Below are 25,451 nucleotides of genomic sequence, written 5' to 3'. Positions count from 1 at the left end.
TTTTTCCAGTTCGAATGTTAAATATCTTGTCTTTGCAGTCTATTCAATTGAATATAAGTTGAAAAGGATTTGCAAATCATTGTATTCTCTTTTTATTTACCATTTACACAACGTGACAACTTCACTGCTTTTGGCTTTTGTACACACACATACACATACATATACATATACATATACATATATATATATATATATATATATATATATATATATATATATATATATATATTTACAGTCCGTAAAATCATCAAAAGTTTCAGAGAATCTGGAGAAATCACTGCATGTAAGCATTGATATTACGGACCTTACGGATCCCTCAGGCGGTACTGCATCAAAAACCGACATCAGTGTGTAAAGGATATCACCACATGGGCTCAGGAACACTTCAGAAAACCACTGTCAGTAACTACAGTTGGTCGCTACATCTGTAAGTGCAAGTTAAAACTCTACTATGCAAAGCTAAAAGCTATTTATCAACAACACCCAGAAACTCCGCCGGCTTCACTGGCCGGAGCTCATCTAAGATGAACTGATGCAAAGTGGAAAAGTGTTCTGTGGTCTGACGAGTCCACATTTCCAATTGTTTTTTTGGAAACTGTGGATGTTGTGTCCTCCGGAACAAAGAGGAAAAGAACCATCCGGATTGTTATAGGCGCAAAGTCCAAGAGGCAGCAAGTGTGATGGTATGGAGGTGTATTAGTGCCCAAGACATGGGTAACTTATACACACATACATATATACACATATATATATATATATATATATATATATATATATATATATATATATATATATATATATATATATATATATATATATATATATATATATATATATATATATATATATATGTGTGTGTGTGTACAAAAGCCAAAAGCAGTGAAGTTGTCACGTTGTGTAAATATATATATATATATATATATATATATATATATATATATATATATATATATATATATATATATATATATATATATGAATGAGGTAGATTACCTCGTCTTGGTCATTGGATAAGTAGCTCACCTACTGAAGGTGCGGGCACCCCTGATTTGGTGAATTAGTTGAGTTAATTAATCAGTATTCTGAAGTAAATGAGAAAAAAGGAATGCCTAATTTGGCACAGTTGATTGAACAACATGGTATACGCTATGGTATAGTTCTTATTTTTATTTTGTTTTGTTTGATTATTATTACTTTAATGGTCTGACTGAAAATAAAAACTAACTAATGAAATAAGTTTTAGTTGACATTAACATTATTACTATTTCTAATGCATTTACTTTTTTAAACAACTGCATGTATCATCTAGTTGACATATTTTCTATTCTGCTCCTTGTTAACACCTGGTCATCACAAAGCATGGAGACATTGAGAAGCGGGGATGAAGTAGAACTACAACAGAAAACATGCAGGCGCGGGTGAGAGTCGGACTTCTTACAAGGGCTGGTGGCGCAGGGTCTGAAGCTTGTGTCGGTACTTCTGACGGAACTTCTCAGCTCGCTCCAGCGACTCGGGCATGTCGGGCTGGCTTGCTACCGCCCTCTTCACCACCTGCTCGGGACGACAGGAACACTCATGGGCCGACAGAACGTCAAGCGTGCGCTTTGCTTTTTAGTGTGGCTGTAGCTTGTTTTGGGTGCTTTGCAAGGTCGCGCAGAGAAACCAACAACTGCCATGTGATGAACTTATTAGAACCGGTTCCCAGTGTACCGGTTCCTTGGAATCCTTTGCCACTTTGTCAAACAATTCCATTAATTAATCATTCCAGTGAGTGGGAATGACGTCAGTAGTAGTAGTAGTGACGTCAGACAGCAACATGGTCCCCGATCGAAAAGACACTCCAAAGTTTGGCTACATTTTACAAAAAAGATTGCAACAGCGCTACTTGTAAAAATCGCAAGTTGCTATTGCAAGAACTATCACTGAATTTTTACGTTTTTGGACCACTCCGATCTGGTCAAAATCTTGCACCCATTTGCCACAGTGCTCCTGATTTTCAGTAGGTGAATGTTCAATTGTAGTCAGAGAAAAGTTACATGTTTTCCTCCAACCACTTTTTCACTTAGTCCTTATATTATATACCATATTTTTCGGACTATAAGTCGCAGTTTTTTTCATAGTTTGGCCAGGATCCAGTGCGACTTATATATGTTTTTTTCCTTCTTCATTATGCATTTTCGGCAGGTGCGACTTACACTCCGGTGCGGCTTATACTCCGAAAAATACGGTAACTAAATTTCGGCGTTTTTGGACCGCTCCGATCTCATCCCAGCAGCAGTGATCTGGCGTAAATACAACAGGTACTAAGTACCACCTTCTATAAACTTAGTGCTATTAACTGGTAAATGGAAATGAATGCAGTCTCATTTAATGAGCATGAGAAACAAATTCTTAGTGGCTCCGAGGCGGTCAGTACTCGCAACCGCTAGCTTCTCAGGGAAGAGTGCAATCAGGCCAGGAACGAGGAATGTCAGTGAGCAGTGATTAAGTTTGTGGTCCAAAGCTTGCACCCTTTGCCACAGTGCTCCTGATTTTCAGTAGGTGAATGTTCAATTGTAGTCAGAGAAAAGTTGCATGTTATCCTCCAACCACATTTTCACTCAGTCATTATATTCCATCCATCCATCCATCTTCTTCCGCTTATCCGAGGTCGGGTCGCCGGGGCAGCAGCCTAAGCAGGGAAGCCCAGACTTCCCTCTCCCCAGCCACTTCGTCCAGCTCTTCCTGTGGGACCCCGAGGCGTTCCCAGGCCAGCCGGGAGACATAGTCTTCCCAACGTGGCCTGGGTCTTCCCCGCGGCCTCCTACCGGTCGGACGTGCCCTAAACACCTCCCTAGGGAGGCTTTCGGGTGGCATCCTGACCAGATGCCCGAACCACCTCATCTGGCTCCTCTCGATGTGGAGGAGCAGCGGCTTTACTTTGAGCTCCCCCCGGATGGCAGAGCTTCTCACCCTATCTCTAAGGGAGAGCCCCGCCACCCGGCGGAGGAAACTCATTTCAGCCGCTTGTACCCGTGATCTTGTCCTTTCGGTCATAACCCAAAGCTCATGACCATAGGTGAGGATGGGAACGTAGATCGACCGGTAAATTGAGAGCTTTGCCTTCCGGCTCAGCTCCTTCTTCACCACAACGGATCGATACAGCGTCCGCATTACTGAAGACGCCGCACCGATCCGCCTGTCGATCTCACGATCCACTCTTCCCTCACTCGTGAACAAGACTCCGAGGTACTTGAACTCCTCCACTTGGGGCAAGATCTCCCCAACCCGGAGATGGCACTCCACCCTTTTCCGGGCGAGAACCATGGACTCAGACTTGGAGGTGCTGATTCTCATCCCAGTCGCTTCACACTCGGCTGCGAACCGATCCAGTGAGAGCTGAAGATCCTGGCCAGATGAAGCCATCAGGACCACATCATCTGCAAAAAGCAGAGACCTAATCCTGCAGCCACCAAACCAGATCCCCTCAACGCCTTGACTGCGCCTAGAAATTCTGTCCATAAAAGTTATGAACAGAATCGGTGACAAAGGGCAGCCTTGGCGGAGTCCAACCCTCACTGGAAACGTGTCCGACTTACTGCCGGCAATGCGGACCAAGCTCTGGCACTGAGCATACAGGGAGCGGACTGCCACAATCAGACAGTCCGATACCCCATACTCTCTGAGCACTCTCCACAGGACTTCCCGAGGGACACGGTCGAATGCCTTCTCCAAGTCCACAAAACACATGTAGACTGGTTGGGCAAACTCCCATGCACCCTCAAGGACCCTGCCCAGAGTATAGAGCTGGTCCACAGTTCCACGACCAGGCCGAAAACCAAGTCATTATATTATATAACTGAATTTTTGCGTTTTTGGACCGCTCCAATCACATCCGAGCAGCAGTCATCTGGCATAAATACAACATGTACTAAGTACCACCGTCTATAATCTTAGTGCTATTAACTGGTAAATGGAAATGAATGCAGTCTCATTTAATGAGCGTGAGAGACAGATTCTTAGTGGCTCCGAGGCGGTCAGTACTCGCAACCGCTAGCTTCTCAGGGAAGAGTGCAATCAGGCCAGGAACGAGGAATGTCAGCGAGCAGTGACTGTGGTTGCGGTCAAAATCGTGCACCAATTTGCCACAGTGCTCCTGATTTTCGGTAGGTGAATGTTCAATTGCAGTCAGAGAAAAATGCATGTTTTCCTCCAACCACATTTTCACTCAGTCATTATATTATACAAGTGGTACTGAAAAATTGTAATAACGTGTAAAAGTCCATTCATGTCAGCAATTCCACTTCAAATGTGAAACTAATATGTGATAACTTATTACATGCAAAGTGAGCTATAATCAAGCTTTTCTTTGTTATGATTTTGATGATCATGGCTTACAGTTTTTTTTAAAACCCCCATTTTCTGAGATTTTCAATTGTAGGTTTAAGCCATAATCATCAAAATTAAATCAAGACTTGATATATTGTGAGTTGCATGTTATGCGCTTGTGTCGTACATTAGTTTCACCTTGTAAATCTAAACGGACCATTAAAATTTTTCGAGTTACACCAGTATATTTTCTTAAAAGTTTTTAAAATGTCACATTCTTGTGTAATTCCTAAATATGTTTTATTTTGTTAAATCCTCCGGAAGAATATTTACTTCTCATATTTATTTTCAAAAATATTTTTTTCTGTAATAATAATAATAATAATAGATTTTATTTGTAAAAAGCACTTTACATTGAGTAAACAACCTCAAAGTGCTACAGTGTATTAAAAAATAAAAATAATAAAAAAGATAATAAAAAAAAAAAAAAATAAAAATAAAATAAAAACTAGAACAGCCAAATAGCTAAAACTAGTATGCATATATTTAAAAAAAACTTCTTTTTTTTTTTTTTAAATAAGGGTTTTTAAGCCTTTTTTAAAAGCATCAACAGTTTGTGGTGCCCTCAGGTGGTCAGGGAGAGCTTTCCACAGACTGGGAGCGGCGTATGTGCCTCCTAAGACCTCAAGGTAGGCTTTGTAAAGTCATGTTACCTCTAAACTGAACACAAAGGATGCACCTGTTTGTTTTCTTTTTCCCCCAAATAAGAATGGATGAGAGAACCGTTAAGGAACCCAATCGTTAACCAGAATCGAAACCGGAAAAATCTTATCAATTCCCAGTCCGAGCCACACCATTCGGGACCATGCAGCTTTAAACTAACCAATGACATTTATATCATCTTGTCAAATATGTTCTAGTCACGTTACAAGCCAAATCCAGACGCAAAGAGCATGCGGTGACGTCTCACCCCGTCTAACGCCTCCTCGAAGCAGTCCAGCCAGTATTCGCGGGCGAGGGCATCCGCTGTGAGGTCCACCGTGTCGGGGATGTAAGACGAGGGGTTCTGCAGCAGAGACAGATTCACCAGCTGCCGCTCCAGCCGGTCCATCTCCAGCATGTCAAACTGGAACACAACACGGAGAAGAAGGGACATGTGAGCACTCTGTCAACCTGAGGGATCTAAAAAAAAAACAATAATAATTTTTAAAAAAAACAACAACTACAGGTCTTCAATTTCTGACCAATTTGACTTACAATTGTTGCCTTTATTTTATGTTACTGTCAGTGTTTCCCAAAATTATTTCGATACTTTTGTAAATAAAGGGGACCACAAAAAATGTCATTATTGGCTTTATTTTAACAAAAAATCTTACGGTACATTAAATATATGTTTCTTATTGCAATTTAGTCCTTAAATAAACATACTAAAAGAAAGTAAGTAAACAAAGAAAGACTCCTAATTAGTCTGCTGACGTATGCAGTAACATATTGTGTCATTTATACACCTATTATTTTGAACACATTATGAGGGACAAACTGTAAAAAATGATTATTAATCTACTTGTTCATTTACTGTTGATATCTGCTTATTTTCTCTCTCTACATGTTCTATTTACATTTCTCTTAAAATGTAATAATCACTTATTCTTCTCTTCTTTGATACTTGACATTAGTTTTGGATGATACCACACATTTAGGTATGGATGTGATACCAAGTAGTTACAGGATCATACATTGGTCATATTCAAAGTCCTCATGTGTCCAGGGACATATTTACTGACTTTATAAACATAATATGAATTTTATAAAAACGAAAGAAGATGTTGTGATGCTTAAAAATATCGACGTAATTATAGTAGTATCAACTAGATACGCTCCTGTACTTGGTATCATTACAGTGGATGTCAGGTGTAGATCCACCCATGGCGTTTGTTTACATTTTGACGCCAGTGAGCTACGGTGTGTAGTGAAGCATGTTTAGCTATTCCTTGTCCTGCAGTGATAATAATACTTGTAAGAAACATACTTTGTTTGTCGCTATGGAGACAAGGATTAGTGATTTAGAAGTAGCTACAACACTGCAGACTGTGGCTGGACTTTGGCTGCTAACTAGCTAGCCATGTGTTAAAGCAGCTCTTCCTGAGGGTGTTTCAGTGTTATAACTTCACCTTTATCTTGACTTTTTATACCAAAATGCGTCCATTCTCCCTTTTCTGTCTACACACTGTGTCTGCTTGTAAGTACTCTGTGTGCGTGCGCTGCCCAACATGCTCCTCTGCTCGTAAACCAGCAATGACACAACGTGACGACGACGACGAGAACGTGGGGGGTTGTGGACCGGTACTTTTGAGAGGCGGTATAGTACCGAATATGATTCAATAGTATCGCGGTACTATACCAATACTGGTATACCGTACAACCCTAGTGTGTACTGCAGTTTTTTTGGTCTTTGTCTTAAGAAATATGCGACATTACCTCATTTTTAAACCTTATTAAACAACACAACATGAATTGACTTACGGGTGTCTGTTTCCTTTTGTGCAGCGGTAGATAGTTACTATGGTAATCTAATTAGTTACTACGGTAATCTAAGTCACAGCAGCTCAGACGAGGCACCAAACCGTGTGGGTGGGGAGCTACAAGCTACCGACAGTCCCATTATAATGCGCTTTTTTCTGTGGCTCTCCAAATGTAACTGTGGTGGGCCACAAGTATATGGGAAACACTGACTGTTATGAAGTTATTATTAACTAAATAAACTGCAGTGCAAAATTGTTAACTCACCAAAATTAGTCATTTACACACAAAATGCAAGTGGGAAGTTAGCACCTCCCCTTCCTCACTAACTGTCACAGTCACACTGACTTTTGCGGAGTGTTCTCAAAACAAGGCACAAAGTGGCGAGCAGTGTTGGGACTAACCCGTTACTTTGTAACCATTATTTTCGGCGGTAACTAGTAGTCTAACGCGTTTTTTTTTAAATATTCTGTAACTCAGTTACCGTTACTACACGATGCGTTACTGCGTTATTTTATGTTATTTTTTATGTAGTATCGGCTAGAAACAGAAGATCTGAGTGTGTTTTATTGGAGAGTTGCAGTGTCGTCCTTCTGAATCTTCTTGTGTCACAATGGGGACAAGAGATGAGGCGCGCTCTGTGCGTGTCTGGGTGTGGGTGTGGGTGTGGGAAGGGGAGGGGGCGTGTCTGTGTTTACTAACAAAACATCATGGCGGAGCTGAAGTCGAGTTTCTTAACATGGAGATATTCTCACTACTTGTCTTTTGTCGAACACAAAGAAAAGAACATTTTAGTTAAATGTAAGTTGTGTCTTGGATCAAAGATCCTATCTACTGCCCAAAACAGCAATTCAAATCTGCTGAAACAGCTACAAAAGCAACATGCTTCGACGAAACTAGTAAAGAGAGACACAGACTCCGAAGCCACTTCACCTCCACTTAAGGATTTTAACGGAGGGACTGCTAGCCAGGACAATATTGATAGAGCCATTGCAGCGTGTGTGCTAGAAGACATGCAGACTATTTTTACAGTGGAGTCACCCGCTTTCAGGCAGCTAATTAGCATGATACCGGCGTCAAACAGCAAATGGCACGGAAAAAAATGTCCACGTACCTGGACACAGTGGACTGTGAGCACATAAACATGGAAAGCGAGCTAAAGAAGACACTCCAAACTCTGCCTCTGCTCATCCTTCATCACTGAAGGTACACACACTCTGTCAATTCTCTTATATACGCTTTCATTCTAGACTTCTAGAGTGTTTGATTATCACATCACTCTAAATGTATAGACTATAAAGTTCACAAACAGAAGAGGGATGCTCTAAACTAAAACTGGGGAAATGTGTAGAGTGTGTTCTGGGCTTCAGTACAGTGTTGATCTCCTGAAGACATGATTTTATTTCACAATTCCTTGAGAGAGAAAAACGCCTGGTTTGTCTTTGTGCATGTCATGTGTGCCTTCCTTGGGTGAAACCAGGTTTACAGCTATGTTGTTATTATGCTGTTTGTTACTTATGTTGCAGCTATTTAAAATAGTTTTGTCAATTTGTTCTAGCCTGAAACAAATTGGCCCTTTGAAACATATCTTTGTCTTTGTGTGTTGTATGTAGAGCATATTGCTTAGCAGAGTTCAGTGATGCAAATGCATGTCAAGTTGATCAACACATTGTATTATTCTCCAGTGCAATAACAGTACTGAAATGAAGGCTAAAAGGGCATTAATGGGAGATTTAAAAAAAATAAGAAAAAAATAAGTAACTAAATAGTTACTTTTCACAGTAACGCATTACTTTTTGGTGTAAGTAAATGAGTTACCTTTGAAATTAAGTAACTAGTAACTGTAACTAGTTACTGGTTTTCAGTAACTAACCCAACACTGGTGGCGAGACAGCAGTGCACACAGGCGAGGCGTGGGCGGCGGTACTTACGGCAAACTGAAGGTTAGCGAGACAGAAGAATGTGCAGGGAGGAAATAAAAAGAAAATCAGAATGGCGATAATGAGGACAGATGGGTGGTAACGTCAATCAAAGCAGCCACACAAAGAGTACAAGGAAAATGTGATGAAAAGTAGAGGGGAAGATTCAACATGGTGAGCATCTAACGGGGGGGTGTCCAAACTACAACCCTACGACGTCCTTAGTCATGAGTTTAAGGAATCAGGCCCACTGCGGAGTGTTACCAAATTAATTTGAAATATCTAACCTTGTGACTGCTGCAGATTTGCCGCATTCTAGTGAAAATTGCGAGTAAATTAGGTCAATAATCATGAATAATGAGTAAAAGTGTGTACAGCACAGCATTCACTTACATGACCCCATCCAAACAACCTTCCATAGTCATGGCGCGAAAAAAAAAAAAAAATGCAACCAACATAAAAGATCATGGTCACAGATAACACAACCTGCTCACTGAACTTTGTGGATATTGTAAAAAAACAACAACAAAAAACTCCAAACACTGCAACCGTAAAAAAAAAAATCGGAATGACTCTTATTTGAATTCATTACAATGATAGAGGGGAAAAATACAAAAGACTCTCTTTACACTTCTCCATGTTGAACACATTTTAGCTGCTTGATTACAAAACTTTAAGGATGTGGTCATATAAGTAAACAAAGTAGAAGTCGAACTTTCACACACTCTTAGTATCAAATTATATTAATTATATATCCATTATATTCATATAATATCCACACATACAGTAGAGGTCAAACGTTTGGACACACTTTCTCCTCATTCAATGCGTTTTCTTTATTTTCATGACTATTTGCATTGTAGATTGTCACATCAAAACTATGAATGAACACATGTGGAGTTATGTACTTATTAAAAAAAGGTGAAATAACTGAAGACATTATTTATATTCGGGTTTCTTCAAAATAGCCAACCTTTGCTCTGATTACTGCTTCGCACACTCTTGCACTGCAAAAAGTGAAATCTAAGTAAGATGAAATATGTCAAATAAGGGTGGTATTTGCTTATTTTCTGTCTAATAAGATCATTCTTCTCACTAAGCAGATTTTATGTTAGAGTGTTTTACTTGTTTTAAGTGTTTTGCTCCTAAATGATCTCAGTAAGATATTACAGCTTGTTGCTGAGATTTGATGACCTATATTGAGTAAAACATGCTTGAAACTAGAATATCAAGTGTTGCAAAGCTGTGTCATCAACACTCACAAGTAGAAAACTACTTCTTTTACTTAGTTCAAGTAAAATTCCCCTAACTTTTGTAGTTTTTTTGTTCTTGTTTTTGAACACTGACTTTTTGCAGTGTGGCATTCTCTCCATGAGCTCCAAGAGGTACACTGCAAAAAGTCAGTGTTCAAAAACAAGACAAAAAAAAATACAAAAATGAGGGGTATTTTATTTGAACTAAGCAAAATTATCTGCCAATAGAACAAGAAAATTTGGCTTGTCAAGACTTTCCAAAACAAGTCAAATTAGCTAACCTCAATGAACCCAAAAATAGCTTAAAATAAGTATATTCTCACTAATAACAAGTGCACTTTTCTTGGCAGAAAAAAAAGAGACCTTTTTGCTCAATATGTTGAAAAATGTTCTTAATTGAAGTAAATGTTAGTGCCATTATCTTGACATAATGATATGCGCTCGGCATTACATTTCTTGAAATCGGCAAACTCATACTAAAAACTAATTTATTGTTCTTAATGGAAAGGCAACAAGGCAAGCGCTTGTTACTCTCGGGGTCTCCTAGCCGCTCAGGTAAATCATATTGTCTAAAAATGCCTTTTTCCATGGATAACATGACATCATCGCGCCAAGTGCGTGCTCTTTCAGTAATATATACAGCCCGGCCCCCGGCCAAATTTTTTTAAATTGTAATTTTGAAGAATTTATCTGAATGTGCATGAACTATTTCTGTTCAAAATTGTTAGAAATGTTAAATGTTTAAATATTAACTGTCAGTTTACTGTACTGTGCCAACTGTACTACTATATGAGTACATATTTTCTATTGTTTCATTGAAAATAAAACAGCAAAGTCCATTTGGCTGTCATTTGTTTTAATTATGAGACACAATTGTGTCAAAATCATGCTTTTTTTTTCATTCTTGAAGTACGAAATGATGACTTTAAAAAAGTAGTTTTCTACTTGTGAGTGTTGATGACACAGCTTTGCAACACTTGATATTCTAGTTTCAAGCATCTTTTACTCAATATAGGTCATCAAATCTCAGCAACAAGCTGTAATATCTTACTGAGATCATTTAGGACCAAAACCCTTAAAACAAGTAAAACACTAACAAAAAATCTGCTTAGTGAGAAGAATGATCTTATCAGACAGAAAATAAGCAAATATCAGCCTTATTTGACATATTTCATCTTATTTAGATTTCACTTTTTGCAGTGTAGTCACCTGAAATGGTTTTCACTTCACAGGTGTCATAGTTTTGATGTGACAATCTACAATGTAAATAGTCATGAAAATAAAGCAAACGCATTGAATGAGAAGGTGTGTCCAAATATTTGGCCTGTACTCTATATACCGGCACGTATAGGCTATATATATATATTGTTACTCTACACGCAGTCAGCTTTTGGTCCTCGGCCAAATTTTTTTTATCCCAATCGATAAAGTTTGGACACCCCTGATCGGACAGAAAGTTGAACCTGCGGGTGTCGCTCACCGTTCCGCTTCGCGGACGTTGCATGGGATTCATATCAGGAGATATACTCATCAGTCCCGAGCTTCCTGCGTAATTCTCTCCCCAGCTGTACTGGTTCGGATCTGGACAGGACAAATACATGAATAATATTATTGTTATCATTAGGTGCTACTTCCGGCACGGTGCGAGTGTTCATGTCTTACTGTCCTCCTCTGCTCCTTTGAGGAACGCTCCGATAGCTCCCAGATAGCCTTCGTGTCTCAGGAACAAGGCTTGAACTTCGCCCTGCGCACACAAAAGTACGCCACATTGTTTCAGAGACGGCACTCCCGGTTGTCGGCTTCAGCAGCGCTGCAAAGACTCGTTTTGTTTCATGTCAGCAGAGGAAGGGGGCGTTGCCTTGGTGAAGAAGTTGATGCTGTAGGTGATGGTGTGCATGGTGACTGGATGTCCTCTGATGAAGAACCCTCCAAAGTAGACCCGCGACAGGTCGTGGAGTTTGGCGTAGAGGCAGGCCAGCTGCCCAATGTCGTTGCTGATCATGTGGAGTAAACTCTTGGCCATGTCTTCTTTGGAGAACTCTGCAACGCAGAACACTTCTAATGACCAATGCTGTGCTCTACTAAAATGTACACAATACTCTACATTTAGCTCATGAAGCTTGCTTAAAGCCTAGGAAAGGCACAACAAAGTGATGCTCTTTTGCAAAAAGTGAAATGTAAGTAAGATGAAATATGTCAAATAAGGCTGATATTTGCTTATTTTCTGTCTGATAATATAATTCTTCTCACTAAGCAGATTTTATGTTAGAGTGTTTTACTTGTTTTAAGTGTTTTGCTCCTAAATGATCTCAGTAAGATATTACAGCTTGTTGCTGAGATTTGATGACCTATATTGAGTAAAACATGCTTGAAACTAGAATATCAAGTGTTGCAAAGCTGTGTCATCAACACTCACAAGTATAAAACTACTTTTTTAAAGTCATCATTTCTTATTTCAAGCATGAAAAAAAAAATCATGACTTTGACACAATTGTGTCTCATAATTAAAACAGATGACAGCCAAATGCTGTTTTATTTTCAATGAAACAATAGAATATAGGTACTCATATAGTAGTACAGTTGGCACAGTACAGTAAACTGACAGTTAATATTTAAACATTTAACATTTTAACTATTTTGAACAGAAATAGTTAATGCACATTCAGATAAATTCTTCAAAATTACAATTAAAAATGTTTTGGCCGGGGGCCGGGCTGTATATATGTGCACTAATGGACTGAAAGAGCACGCACTTGGCGCGATGATGTCATGTTATCCATGGAAAAATGCATTTTTAGACAATATGATTTGCCTGAGCGGCTAGGAGACCCCGAGAGTAACAAGCGCTTGCCTTGTTGCCTTTCCATTAAGAACAATAAATTAGTTTTTAGTATAAGTTTGCTGCTTTCAAGAAATGTAATGCCGAGCGCATATCATTATGTCAAGATAATGGCACTAGCATTTACTTCATTTAAGAATATTTTTCAACATATTGAGCAAAAAGGTCTCTTTTTTTTCTACCAAGAAAAGTGCACTTGTTATTAGTGAGAATATACTTATTTTAAGGTAATGAGGTTAGCTAATTTGACTTGTTTTGGAAAGTCTTGACAAGCCAAATTTTCTTGTTCTATTAGCAGATAATTTTGCTTAGTTCAAATAAAATACCCCTCATTTTTGCATATTTTTTTCTTGTTTTTGAACACTGACTTTTTGCAGTGTACCAACACGCACCAGTTTGGAGCTGATTTTGAGAAAAAACCTAATTGCAATTTCTCTGGTGTGGTTCAATTTGCAATTTTTATATTTCATACATATAAAATGCATAAAACTGCAAAAATAACGAGTGACGGAAGACAGTCAGTCAACATATTCTTGTCTCAAGGTACCACACATTAGAACAATATGCAATCACTTTTAAAAAGATTTGGCTTAATGCTTTTGTCTACATCATGCAAGAAATAACCAGCAAAAACTATACAGTGTTTATAAAGTAAAATAATCATAACATAAAATATAATAATAATTCAAGTAATCATTTAAATATATATACAATTTTAATTCTCATTACTGTAGAATTGCTCACTGTTGTATTGTAAATGAAGGTAAATAATTTTGTGATCTTAAATTAAAAAAAATTTTAATCATTAAATGCACATTCATTTTTGTGAACAAAAATGTAACTTAAATAAAAAAATTAAAATTTCAAATGCATTTTTTTCCCAGTTGGAAAAATGAGGTCGGATGTTGTCTTTGTGTTTGCTGCCGTCCACGCTGGTTCGTCCGTGTTGATGGGCTCATATTGCCCATCCCATTTGAAGGTGAAATATTCCCACAACGGGATATTTGGCTTTGGAATCATATTTTTTTTTCCCTCCTAATTTTTGTTACTTGACAGAACTTCTCGCTGGCGAGTCACGAGGCTCTCTGTCCGTGCTTCCTGTGTGTGTGGTCTCACCAAGACAAAGATTGTGAACGACTGAAAAGAGGGCTCACTGTGTTCAGTTAGTTCTACTGTTAAATAAACGAGCAACGCACAAAGTAAGGCGTCTTTCTCCCTGTTTGAAGCGAGAGACGAAGAAACGCGAGGCTCGACAATTCTGATTGGCCAACATGTCTATCACTCAAATGGCGGTGACGGCTTGGGAAAAAAACAAAAAACGTGATCGCACCAATTTAAACCTCGATGTCATTTAATCGTGCAGTTGTTTGCAAACAACCGTGTTTCACCTGTGTCAGCAGTGGCAGACTTTCCGAAGCTGCTGGCAATCAGATCCCCAGTGAGTCCCAAAGATCCATAGGATCCTCCGTAAATGTCTTTGACGAGCATGTCCACGCTGGTGTGCTGCCCCTTGGAGGCCAGCTGCAGCAGCTCGTCAAATCTCTGCAGGAGGGGACGAGAAAAGGTCAGGTCCATGAGAACGGAAGGATAATAACTCCAGACCCTGAGAGGCAACGAATGGATTCCAGTTGATTCCGATAACGTCATGAGAATAATGATGTCCATTGAACCTGAGGGCTGGTGGTCAAATACCTTTGTTTTGGTGAGCAAAGCCCCAAGGCCCCAGAAGGTCCCTCCGCCTATTGAGCTTCCTCCTATACGCTCAAATCTGTCCTCGGACTCAACCTGTTACGAGAAGGACAGTCAGACAAGACGCTTCTTGAAAAGGTCAAATAGGACACTCTTTTAGAGGGGACCTATGGGGAATTTTGTCTTTTCTGACTTGTAAATGTAATAATGTTGGATAAAGCGTCAAATCATGAGGTTCATGAATTTTGCCGTGAGCGTGCACGCAGTTCCAAATGCCTCTATTAGCGGGGTTTTGCAGTATGGCTACGTCGTGACGTCAGAGGGGGGTAAACGTACCTCCCCCTCTGCTTCAGGCTACGAGGAAACACAAAAAAAATGAAGGTAAAGTGTTATTTTCCTCTAATCGTGTCATGTGCAAAATAACACCCATGTGGAACAGGCTTTGACATAAATGCTACTAAAAGCAGCTTTTTCAAAAAAATCTGAATCGATCGGCGAGTGTGCAGGTGTACCTAATGTTGTGACCGGGTGAATTTATATAATGTTTTATCAAGTTTGTTTGCAATCGTGTCTGGAAAAAAATAGCAGCGAAGACTTCAAGATATACATGTACTTTTTCAAAAGATATTACGATACTTTTGGAGAGGGTGGGATGTGGTTTAATAATATATATATATATATATATATATGTGTATATATATATATATATATACTGTATGTGTATATATATATATATAAATATATATATATATATATATATATATATATATATATGTATACATATATATATGTATATATGTATACACACACATATATACGTAGGTGTACATATTATCATGAATATATCATTAAAAATATTTTTTATTTATTATTTTCTTTATTTTTTTATATCAAATCGAAATAAGTGTCTGACCCAAGACCGTAAATTAGCATCGTCATCTGTGACTAGGCTGCCAAAAAAGATAATTATTAATATTAATATAATGAAAATATAAATAATAATTAATATAATTGGATATTAAGAGCATGTGAAAATTGGAGTCCTACCTTCGTTACTTTTGTGACAACCTCCTTAAAGTTTTGTAATCAATCAGAAATATCAAGCAGCTAAAATGCACCAAACATGGTGTGTGATAAGTGTGGAGAGAGTGTTTTGCATTTTTGCCATCAAGCTTTGTAATGGATTTAAACGGATGTGTTTTATAATATCATCATATTGTGTTATACTGTGTTATGTGTGACCATGTGTGTTTGCATTTTGTGTTGGTTAGATTTTTTTTTTGCACCATGACTAGGGAAGGTTGTTTGTATTGGGTCTTATAAGTAAAAGCTGCATTATAAGTGATCATAGACTTGAATTACTCATGTTGTCCACCAGATAGCGAGCATAGGTTTTATTTAAATAGCATATGTGATATATTTTTGGAGCCTGCGTACAATAGTTTGAGAATCACTGATCTAGACCACAAGGAAGAGTTTCAATTGTAGACTCAAATCATCACTCGGTGCCCTTTAATTGTAAAAAGTGTCCCAGAGCAGCTCTTCTGTCCTGCAAGCGATTACCTTGACGATGGACACCCCGGAGCCGATGTTGACGAGCAGGTAAGGAAAGATGTCCGGGTGAGTCGTCTGAAAGCGAAACTCTGAGTCGGCGTGTTTGGCGTACACGAAGGCCTCGTGGGGAATGTTCCTCAGCACGAAGTTGCATCCCTTGATGAGACACGTCATCTCATCCTCCTTGTCCACTCTGGACACCCAACACAAAGATGTCAGATCGTCACGGGAAACAAGTACACTGAAAAAACTGATGTCGTACGAGTGTGAAATTTGATGGACATTTCAATCAAAATGTGGGCTTAATCCCAGGAACACCAATTCCTACCGTCAAGCATGGTGGTGGTAGTATTATGCTCTGGGCCTGTTTTGCTGCCAATGGAACTGCTGCTTTAAATGGGACAATGAAAAAGGAGGATTACCTCCAAATTCTTCAGGACAAGCTAAAATCATCAGCCCGGAGGTTGGGTCTTGGGCGCAGTTTCAACAGGACAATGACCCCAAACACACCTCAAAAGTGGTAAAGGAATGGCTAAATCAGGCTAGAATTAAGGTTTTAGAATGGCCTTCCCAAAGTCCTGATTTAAACGAACTGTGGTGCTGAATTTCCCACAGGGATCAATAAAGTACTTTCTATTCTAAATACGTAATGTGTCATATTATGACATTTTTGCAAATAAACGTAAACAAAGGGGAAATATGTGATGTGCTGTATTGTAACTACATGCATAAACTAACACCGTGACAATAACCGCCACAGAGGATCAGCTCACCTGAGTCCCAGTTTGCTTTCCAGGAGGTCTTTGAACTTGTGCGCCCCGCCGCCCGTGGCTTTGATGACTTTGGTGTCCGTGTTGACCAGGTGGTCTTTGATGAAGTCTAGGCACGTTTCAATATACGCGTTCTCGAACTTGATGAAGTGCAGGCGCGCCGTCACTTCCTCCTGCACGGATATCTCGTACAGTTTGTCACCGACCGCCTCCTGGGAAAACGCACACAAATATGTCAGCTGTCCTCAACAGCTACTGCACGTGAGCGAGTGTTTCAAAGTGCAGGAAAACACAGATCACTTTGGGGAAAGTGAAAGGGGAAGCGTAAAGAAATACAGGATATACTGTAGATTAAAGTAAAAAAATGGACTCTAGAAAGAGGTTCCGCAGCAATGTTCCCTCTAAGGTGCGCACCTGTGCAATTGCGCACTGCTCAAGCGTCCTTTGCGCACGGCAAATCTATTTCACGCACAAAATCAAATAAAAAAATAAGCGCATAACAATTTTCGACACACGGACACGACAGAGAAAACAGTTTTCGTCATCATTGTTCAAATATTGTAACGTCTGTCGAGACGCTTTGAGGACATGAATTCCATCCATCACTTTACTGAGCAAAACTCTTTATTGTCGGCCATAAACACATCACCAAAACATTAGTAAAAAAAATTATATCTAGCAAAACTGGTCATTTCAAACCAGACCAAAAGCAACTTTGTTATATCAACAGCAGCCGCTCGCTCTTTCTCACTTGCGCCAACACATGCACATATGGCACTTAGCCAGTGATGCGTTTACAGCCACACAAAAAGTCAGACAACTCCAACACCACACATAAAGTGTAATCCCAGGTCGTTACACTATGATTTACCAATTAAATGTGTGCTCATTCTAGTGTCATTCATTTGGAATCTTAATTTATAAATATTAATCATGAAATGCTGTTAGTATATTAAATAAATACTAATAAAAATATATTTTTTACAAGCAGGATGCTGCAGGAATGTACACATGATCCCCTGCTTACATCTCATTGTGTGTCTCTCGCTTCAAAACAGAGAAAAGAAGAGGTCTCACTCTGTGCACCGCTCTTTATTTAACAGTTGGATTAACTGAACGCAGTGAGCTCTCTTTTTGGTCATCCACAAGCTTTGTCTCGGTGGGCAGAGAGCGAGACCGCCAGCTCTACACGCACATGATTCCCGGACGTCACTTCCCTTTTCGCGACTCGCTTGTGAGAAGTTTCGCAAAGTAAAACAAAATTAAGAGGAAAACATATGATTGCAAAGCCAAATTTGCCAGTGTGGTAATATTTCAGTTTCTAACCAAATGGGCAATATGAGCCCATCAACACAGGCAAACGAATGCTGTGATGGCAGCATAAAAAAATACATAGTTTTTCCCAACCTGGGGGGAAAAATGCACTTCAATATGTTCAATATTTATTTAAGTTACATTTTTGTTTACAGAGATGAGAGTCTGTTTTATTGTTTTGTTTATTTATTTATTTAGGATAACCATAAGTTATTTATCTCCCAATTACAGGACAATGGCAAACAATTCTACAGTAATGAAAAATAAAAGTTTATATATTGTTAAATGGTTACATGCATTAATATTATGTATCATGATTACATTAGTGCTCATTAGGTCACAAAATAATGCTGACAAGGAACTTTGACAATTCCATGCTCCCAACCTTGTGGGAACAGTTTGGAGCGGGTCCCTTCCTCTTCCAACATGACTGTGCACAAAGCAAGGTCCATAAATACATGGAAGACAGAGTCTGGTGTGGATGAACTTGACTGGCCTGCGCAGAGTCCTGACCTGAACCCAATAGAACACCTTTGGGATGGATTAGAAGGGAGACTGAGAGCCAGACCTTCTCCACCAACATCAGTGTGTGACCTCACCAAAGCACTTTTGGAAGAATGGTAAAAAATTGCTATAAACACACTCCGCAACCTTGTGGACAGCCCTCCCAGAAGAGTTGAAGCTGTAATAGCTGCAAAAGGTGGACCACATCACATCAGAAATCTGCGTTCAAAGAACGCCGGCTTATTAGTGATTCCCAGAGCCCAAAAAAAGTCTGCGGGCTATAGAGCGTTTTCTATTGGGGCTCCAGTACTATGGAATGTTCTAGCAGTAACAGTTAGAGATGCTACCTCAGTAGAAGCATTTAAGTCCCATCTTAAAACTCATTTGTATACTCTAGCCTTTAAATAGACCCCCTTTTTAGACCAGTTGATCTGCCATTTATTTTATTTTCTCCTCTGCTCCCCTCTCCCTTGTGGAGGGGGGGACACAGGTCCGCTGGTGGACCGCTCGCCTGTGCATCGGTTGGGAACATCTCTTCGCTGCTGACCCGTCTCCACTCGAGATGGTGTCCTGCTGGCCCCACTATGGACTGGACTCTCACTATTATGTTAGATCCACCATGGACTGGACTCTCACTATTATGTTAGATCCACTATGGACTGGACTCTCACACTATTATGTTAGATCCACTATGGACTGGACTCTCACTATTATGTTAGATCCACTATGGACTGGACTCTCACACTATTATGTTAGATCCACTATAGACTGGACTCCTACTATTATGTTAGATCCACTATGGACTGGACTCTCACTATTATGTTAGATCCACTATGGACTGGACTCTCACACTATTATGTTAGATCCACTATAGACTGGACTCTCACACTATTATGTTAGATCCACCTATGGACTGGACTCTCACACTATTATGTTAGATCCACTATGGACTGGACTCTTACTATTATGTTAGATCCACTATGGACTGGACTCTCACACTATTATGTTAGATCCACTATGGACTGGACGCTCACACTATTATGTTAGATCCACTATGGACTGGACGCTCACACTATTATGTTAGATCCACTATGGACTGGACTCTGACCATTTTGTTAGATCCACTATGGACTGGACTCTCACACTATTATGTTAGATCTACTATGGACTGGACGCTCACACTATTATGTTAGATCCACTATGGACTGGACTCTCACACTATTATGTTAGATCCACTATGGACTGGACTCTCACTATTATGTTAGATCCACTATGGACTGGACTCTCACACTATTATGTTAGATCCACTATAGACTGGACTCTCACACTATTATGTTAGATCCACTATGGACTGGACTCTCACACTATTATGTTAGATCCACTATGGACTGGACTCTTACTATTATGTTAGATCCACTATGGACTGGACTCTCACACTATTATGTTAGATCCACTATGGACTGGACGCTCACACTATTATGTTAGATCCACTATGGACTGGAGTCTGACCATTTTGTTAGATTCACTATGGACTGGACTCTCACACTATTATGTTAGATCTACTATGGACTGGACGCTCACACTATTATGTTAGATCCACTATGGACTGGACGCTCACACTATTATGTTAGATCCACTATGGACTGGACTCTCACACTATTATGTTAGATCCACTATGGACTGGACTCTCACACTATTTTTTTTCTTTTTTTTTTTTTCTTTCCAAGATGGCGGCGCGCACAGACACAGCGGCTTACGGCTCTCCATTTCAGTGCTCTTTCTTCCTTCTTTTCTTCATGTTTTTTTTCCTTTTGTGCACCACCTGTACTGCAAACACCCGGTACACCCGCCAGTCACTCTTGGATATCGGTAACTCGCACCAGATATCTGTTTCGAGCGACTTTCACCACGAGCACAACATCCCAGATGACATAGCGAGAGCACAGGGCTCTCCGTGGTTTGTTGTCGGGTCTGGGAGACGGCGAAGACGGAGAAGGGAGAGGAAGCAGAAGCGTGGCCGCAGGTCCGGCGTCTTGCTCAGGCTTAGGAAACAACCCCACAAGCCACCTCTACCGAGCCTGTTCCTCTCTAATGCCAGATCCCTTGTACAGAAGATGGACGACCTGGAGTTACAACTTGCTGGAAACCGCTATGTTCGGGACTGTTGTGCTATGATTATCACCGAAACCTGGCTTCACCCGGAAATACCCGATGCTAGCATGCAGCTAGCCGGACGCACTCTGCTCCGCCGGGACAGAACTAAGGACTCCGGTAAGAGCAGAGATGGGGGGCTCTGTATCTACGTGCATGAGAACTGGTGCAACAACGGGACAATCACTGAACAGCACTGTTGCCCGGACGTGGAGTACATGTCTGTTAGATGTCGGCCTTTTTTTCTCCCGAGAGAGCTGTCTGTTGTTATCATCACGGCTGTGTATATTCCACCGGACGCCAAAGTAAACACAGCGCTCTCTCTTCTGCTGAACACCGTCAACGAACAGCAGCGGGCCCACCCCGACGGTGTTCATATCATAGCAGGGGATTTTAATAAGGCCAATCTGAAGACTGTACTCCCTAAGTTCTACCAGCACGTGAAGTGTTCTACAAGGGGCAAGAACACCCTGGACCACGTGTATACCAACATAAAGCACGCGTACAGAGCTACACCCCTCCCCCAGCTTGGACAGTCAGACAATCTTTCCCTCCTGCTCTCTCCTACCTACACCCCCATCAGACGCCAGGCCAGGCCTATCACAAAGACTGTTATGACCTGGCCTGACGATGCACTCCCCAAACTTCAGGACTGCTTCCAACACACAGACTGGGACCTCTTCCAACAACAGGAGCTGGAGACAGCCACAGGAACGGTGCTGGACTACATAAAGTTCTGCATCGGGAATGTGACTGTGGAAAAAACCATCCGGGTTTACCCCAACAAGAAACCCTGGATGACCAGCCAGGTCCGCACACTCCTCAGGGCCCGCGACGCAGCCTTCAGGTCAGGGGACAGGGCACTGTACAGTGTTGCTAGAGCCGACCTGAAGAGAGGGATTAAAAAAGCAAAGGCGGACCACAGGAGGTGCATAGAGTCCCATCTGTCCAGCAAAAACTCACGGGAGGTGTGGCGGGGCATTCATGACATCACGAACTTCAGAGGCTGCAATATGACAACTGCGGATCAGAGTGCGACACTGGCAGAAGAGCTTAACTGTTTCTTTGCCCGTTTCGAAACCCCCCAGCGACACTCATCTGCTCCAGCCCTGCCCCCGCCCCCACCGGGCTCCGGCGCCACTCCACTCACTGTACAGGAGCACAGTGTCAGACGAGTGCTCCTGGCTGTGAACCCCAGGAAGGCTACTGGACCAGACGGAGTACCTGGAAAGGTGCTCAGGATGTGCGCCCACCAGCTCGCTCCCCCCCTCACCAGGATCTTCAACCTCTCCCTGGCTCAGGCAGTCATCCCATCCTGCCTGAAGTCATCTACAATAATCCCGGTGCCGAAGAAGTCTCCCATCACCAGCCTGAATGATTACCGACCAGTGGCCCTCACTCCGGTAATCATGAAGTGCTTCAAGCGACTTGTTCTCCAGCACATCAAGGACCATATCCCTCCAGACTTCGACCCCCACCAGTTCGCATACCGGGCGAACAGGTCCACAGAGGACGCCATCGCTGTTGCTCTCCACTCTGCTCTGAACCACCTGGAGCAGCAGCAGAGCTACGTCCGGATGCTCTCTGTGGACTATAGCTCTGCCTTCAATACAATAATCCCGGACAGACTCTGCAATAAACTGGACACTCTTGGCCTCCCCCCTCTCACAAACGCCTGGATAAGGGACTTCCTAACGGACCGACCCCAGAATGTGAGACTTGGCCCGCACCTCTCATCCTCCCGCACGCTGAGCATCGGCTCCCCACAGGGCTGTGTGCTGAGCCCCCTCCTCTACTGCCTTTACACCCATGACTGCAGTCCGGCCCACAGTGACAACCTTACCGTCAAGTTCGCCGACGATACCACAGTGGTCGGGCTCATCTCCAGGGGTGACGAGGCTGCCTACAGAGAGGAGGTCCTGAAGCTGACGGCCTGGTCTTCGGAGAACAACCTCGCTCTCAACACCAGCAAGACCAGAGAGATCATCGTGGACTTCAGGAGGAGCAGCACCGACCCTGCCCCCCTCTACATCAACGGCGAGCGTGTAGAGAGGGTCCACACCTTCAGGTACCTTGGAGTCCACATCTCTAATGACTTCTCCTGGACAGTCAACACCACATCAATCATCAAGAAGGCTCAGCAGCGGCTACACTTCCTTAGAGTCCTCGGGAAGTACAACCTGAAGCCTGACCTGCTGCTGACCTTCTACCGCTCGTCCATCGAGAGCCTGCTGACCTACTGTATTACGGTATGGTACGGCAGCTGCACTGCAGCAGACAGGGAGAGGCTGCAAAGAGTGGTCAAGACGGCTCAGAAGATCATCGGCCGCCCTCTCCCCTCTCTGACGGACATCTACTCCTCCCGCTGCCTCAACAGAGCCAGTGCCATCATCAAGGACAGCACCCACCCTGGCTCTGACCTGTTCCACCTGCTGCCCTCTGGGAAGCGCTACAGGTGCATTAAAACCAAAACAAACAGGCTAAAGAACAGCTTCTTCCCCAGGGCCATAACCATCCTGAACGGACTGCCCCATTGTCCTTCATAACTGCCTTCTCTTCGTTGCAATAACCCATTCCACCAACCACCCTGTTTTTGTTTTGTTTTTTCATGTATATATTCATTTCACACCATATTCATTGCACTTCTACATTTTTTAAATTTTTATATATTTGCACATTGTTTTTCTAGCATGCACACATCGCACTGTATGGAATGGCCTCAATCTCGTTACCTTGCGTAATGACAATAAAGCTGATTCTGATTCTGATTCTATTATGTTAGATCCACTATGGACTGGACTCTCACTATTATGTTAGATCCAATATGGACTGGACTCTCTCACTATTATGTTAGATCCACTATGGACTGGACTCTCACTATTATGTTAGATCCACTATGGACTGGACTCTCACACTATTATGTTAGATCCACTATGGACTGGAGTCTCACCATTTTGTTAGATCCACTATGGACTGGACTCTCACACTATTATGTTAGATCTACTATGGACTGGACTCTCTCACTATTATGTTAGATCCACTATGGACTGGACGCTCACACTATTATGTTAGATCCACTATGGACTGGACTCTCACACTATTATGTTAGATCCACTATGGACTGGACTCTCACTATTATGTTAGATCCACTATGGACTGGACTCTCACAATATTATGCTATATCCACTATGGACTGGACTCTCACACTATTATGTTAGATCCACTATGGACTGGACTCTCACACTATTATGTTAGATCCACTATGGACTGGACTCTCACTATTATGTTAGATCCACTATGGACTGGAATCTCTCACTATTATGTTAGATCCACTATGGACTGGACTCTCACACTATTATGTTAGATCCACTATGGACTGGACTCTCACTATTATGTTAGATCCACTATGGACTGGACTCTCACATTATTATGTTAGATCCACTATGGACTGGACTCTCACACTATTATGTTAGATCCACTATGGACTGGACTCTCACACTATTATGTTAGATCCACTATGGACTGGACTCTCACACTATTATGTTCGATCCACTATGGACTAGACTCTCACACTATTATGTTAGATCCACTATGGACTGGACTCTGGGGGTCACCCACATATGCGGTCCTCTCCAAAGTTTCTCATAGTCATTCACATCGACGTCCCATTTAGGGTTGTGAGTTTTTCCTTACCCTTATGTGGGCTCTGTACCGAGGATGTCGTTGTGGCTTGTGCAGCCCTTTGAGACACTTGTGATTTAGGGCTATATAAATTGATTGATTGATTGATTGAGACTTTTATTAGTAGATTGCACAGTACAGTACATATTCCGTACAATTGACCACTAAATGGTAACACCCCAATAAGTTTTTCCACTTGTTTAAGTCGGGGTCCACGTTAATCAATTCATGGTAATGGGATGGCACTTCAGGTTCAAATGTGAGTCAAGGCAGGTGGCCAAATACTTTTGGCAATATATCGCAATATATATCGAACATTGAGTTTAAGTAAAAATATATCGCGATATACTTTTCCGTCCATATCGCCCTGCCCTAGATCAAAGTGTGCAAGAAATGCTCCCGGCAGCTTGTTAAATATACTACAATTAGTCCTGTACGGTAAAATCCAGTAGATAAAGACAATAATGGTTGATAAACATGAATTACCTTCGCAGAGTGGTCGAAGGATCGAACTTTGGCCACTTTGTGCTGCACCGTGGAATAGTAGGCGAGCTTTGTGAGCGATCCTCCTGTAAAAGTCATCGAGATGAACAATTATGCTCCATTAGAAAAGGATTTGCTTCGTTCAAGTGGTCCGGTGTTGTGCCGGAAAACGCACCCCTGCCACCGGTGTATGTTTATAAAGAAAATACATTTGAGTTCAGGTTAGACAAGCTCCTTGTTTACTTTCACTCCTGCTCTAGTTGACGTCACAACACAAGCCTTGGCTCTTTTTCAGCGAAAGGCGGGGAAATGAAAATAAACAGGCACATGTGCGGGTACCTATGTCGATGGCGAACCGCTTGGCGTTCTCCAGGTTGCGGAATATTTCGTCTGGAGGGAGAGTGATGCTTTTATCCATTGTATGACCACTCGCCTTGCTGCTGTCAACTCGGCTACATTCCGCCAT

General features: G+C 41.4%; 1 protein-coding gene across 1 annotated transcript in view; it reads right to left on the bottom strand.

Moving 5' to 3' along the window:
* Positions 1-25,451, bottom strand: part of pank4 (pantothenate kinase 4 (inactive)) — a 38,810-nt gene extending 13,359 nt beyond the window's left edge. Inside the window, exons 1-11 of the mRNA XM_061977619.1 lie at positions 25,325-25,451; positions 24,989-25,071; positions 16,856-17,064; positions 16,092-16,275; positions 14,532-14,624; positions 14,228-14,381; positions 11,859-12,040; positions 11,663-11,744; positions 11,481-11,581; positions 5,279-5,434; positions 1,439-1,551 (exon numbers count right to left, since the gene is read on the bottom strand). Coding sequence (XP_061833603.1) covers positions 1,439-1,551; positions 5,279-5,434; positions 11,481-11,581; positions 11,663-11,744; positions 11,859-12,040; positions 14,228-14,381; positions 14,532-14,624; positions 16,092-16,275; positions 16,856-17,064; positions 24,989-25,071; positions 25,325-25,451 — 1,484 coding nt within the window. The remainder of the gene's footprint in view (positions 1-1,438; positions 1,552-5,278; positions 5,435-11,480; positions 11,582-11,662; positions 11,745-11,858; positions 12,041-14,227; positions 14,382-14,531; positions 14,625-16,091; positions 16,276-16,855; positions 17,065-24,988; positions 25,072-25,324) is intronic.

Source organism: Nerophis lumbriciformis, linkage group LG18, assembly GCF_033978685.3.
Source record: "Nerophis lumbriciformis linkage group LG18, RoL_Nlum_v2.1, whole genome shotgun sequence".
In the NCBI taxonomy this organism is placed as follows: domain Eukaryota; kingdom Metazoa; phylum Chordata; class Actinopteri; order Syngnathiformes; family Syngnathidae; genus Nerophis; species Nerophis lumbriciformis.
Note: the sequence above shows the minus strand (reverse complement) of the source record. Positions and strands in the feature narration are given on the sequence as shown.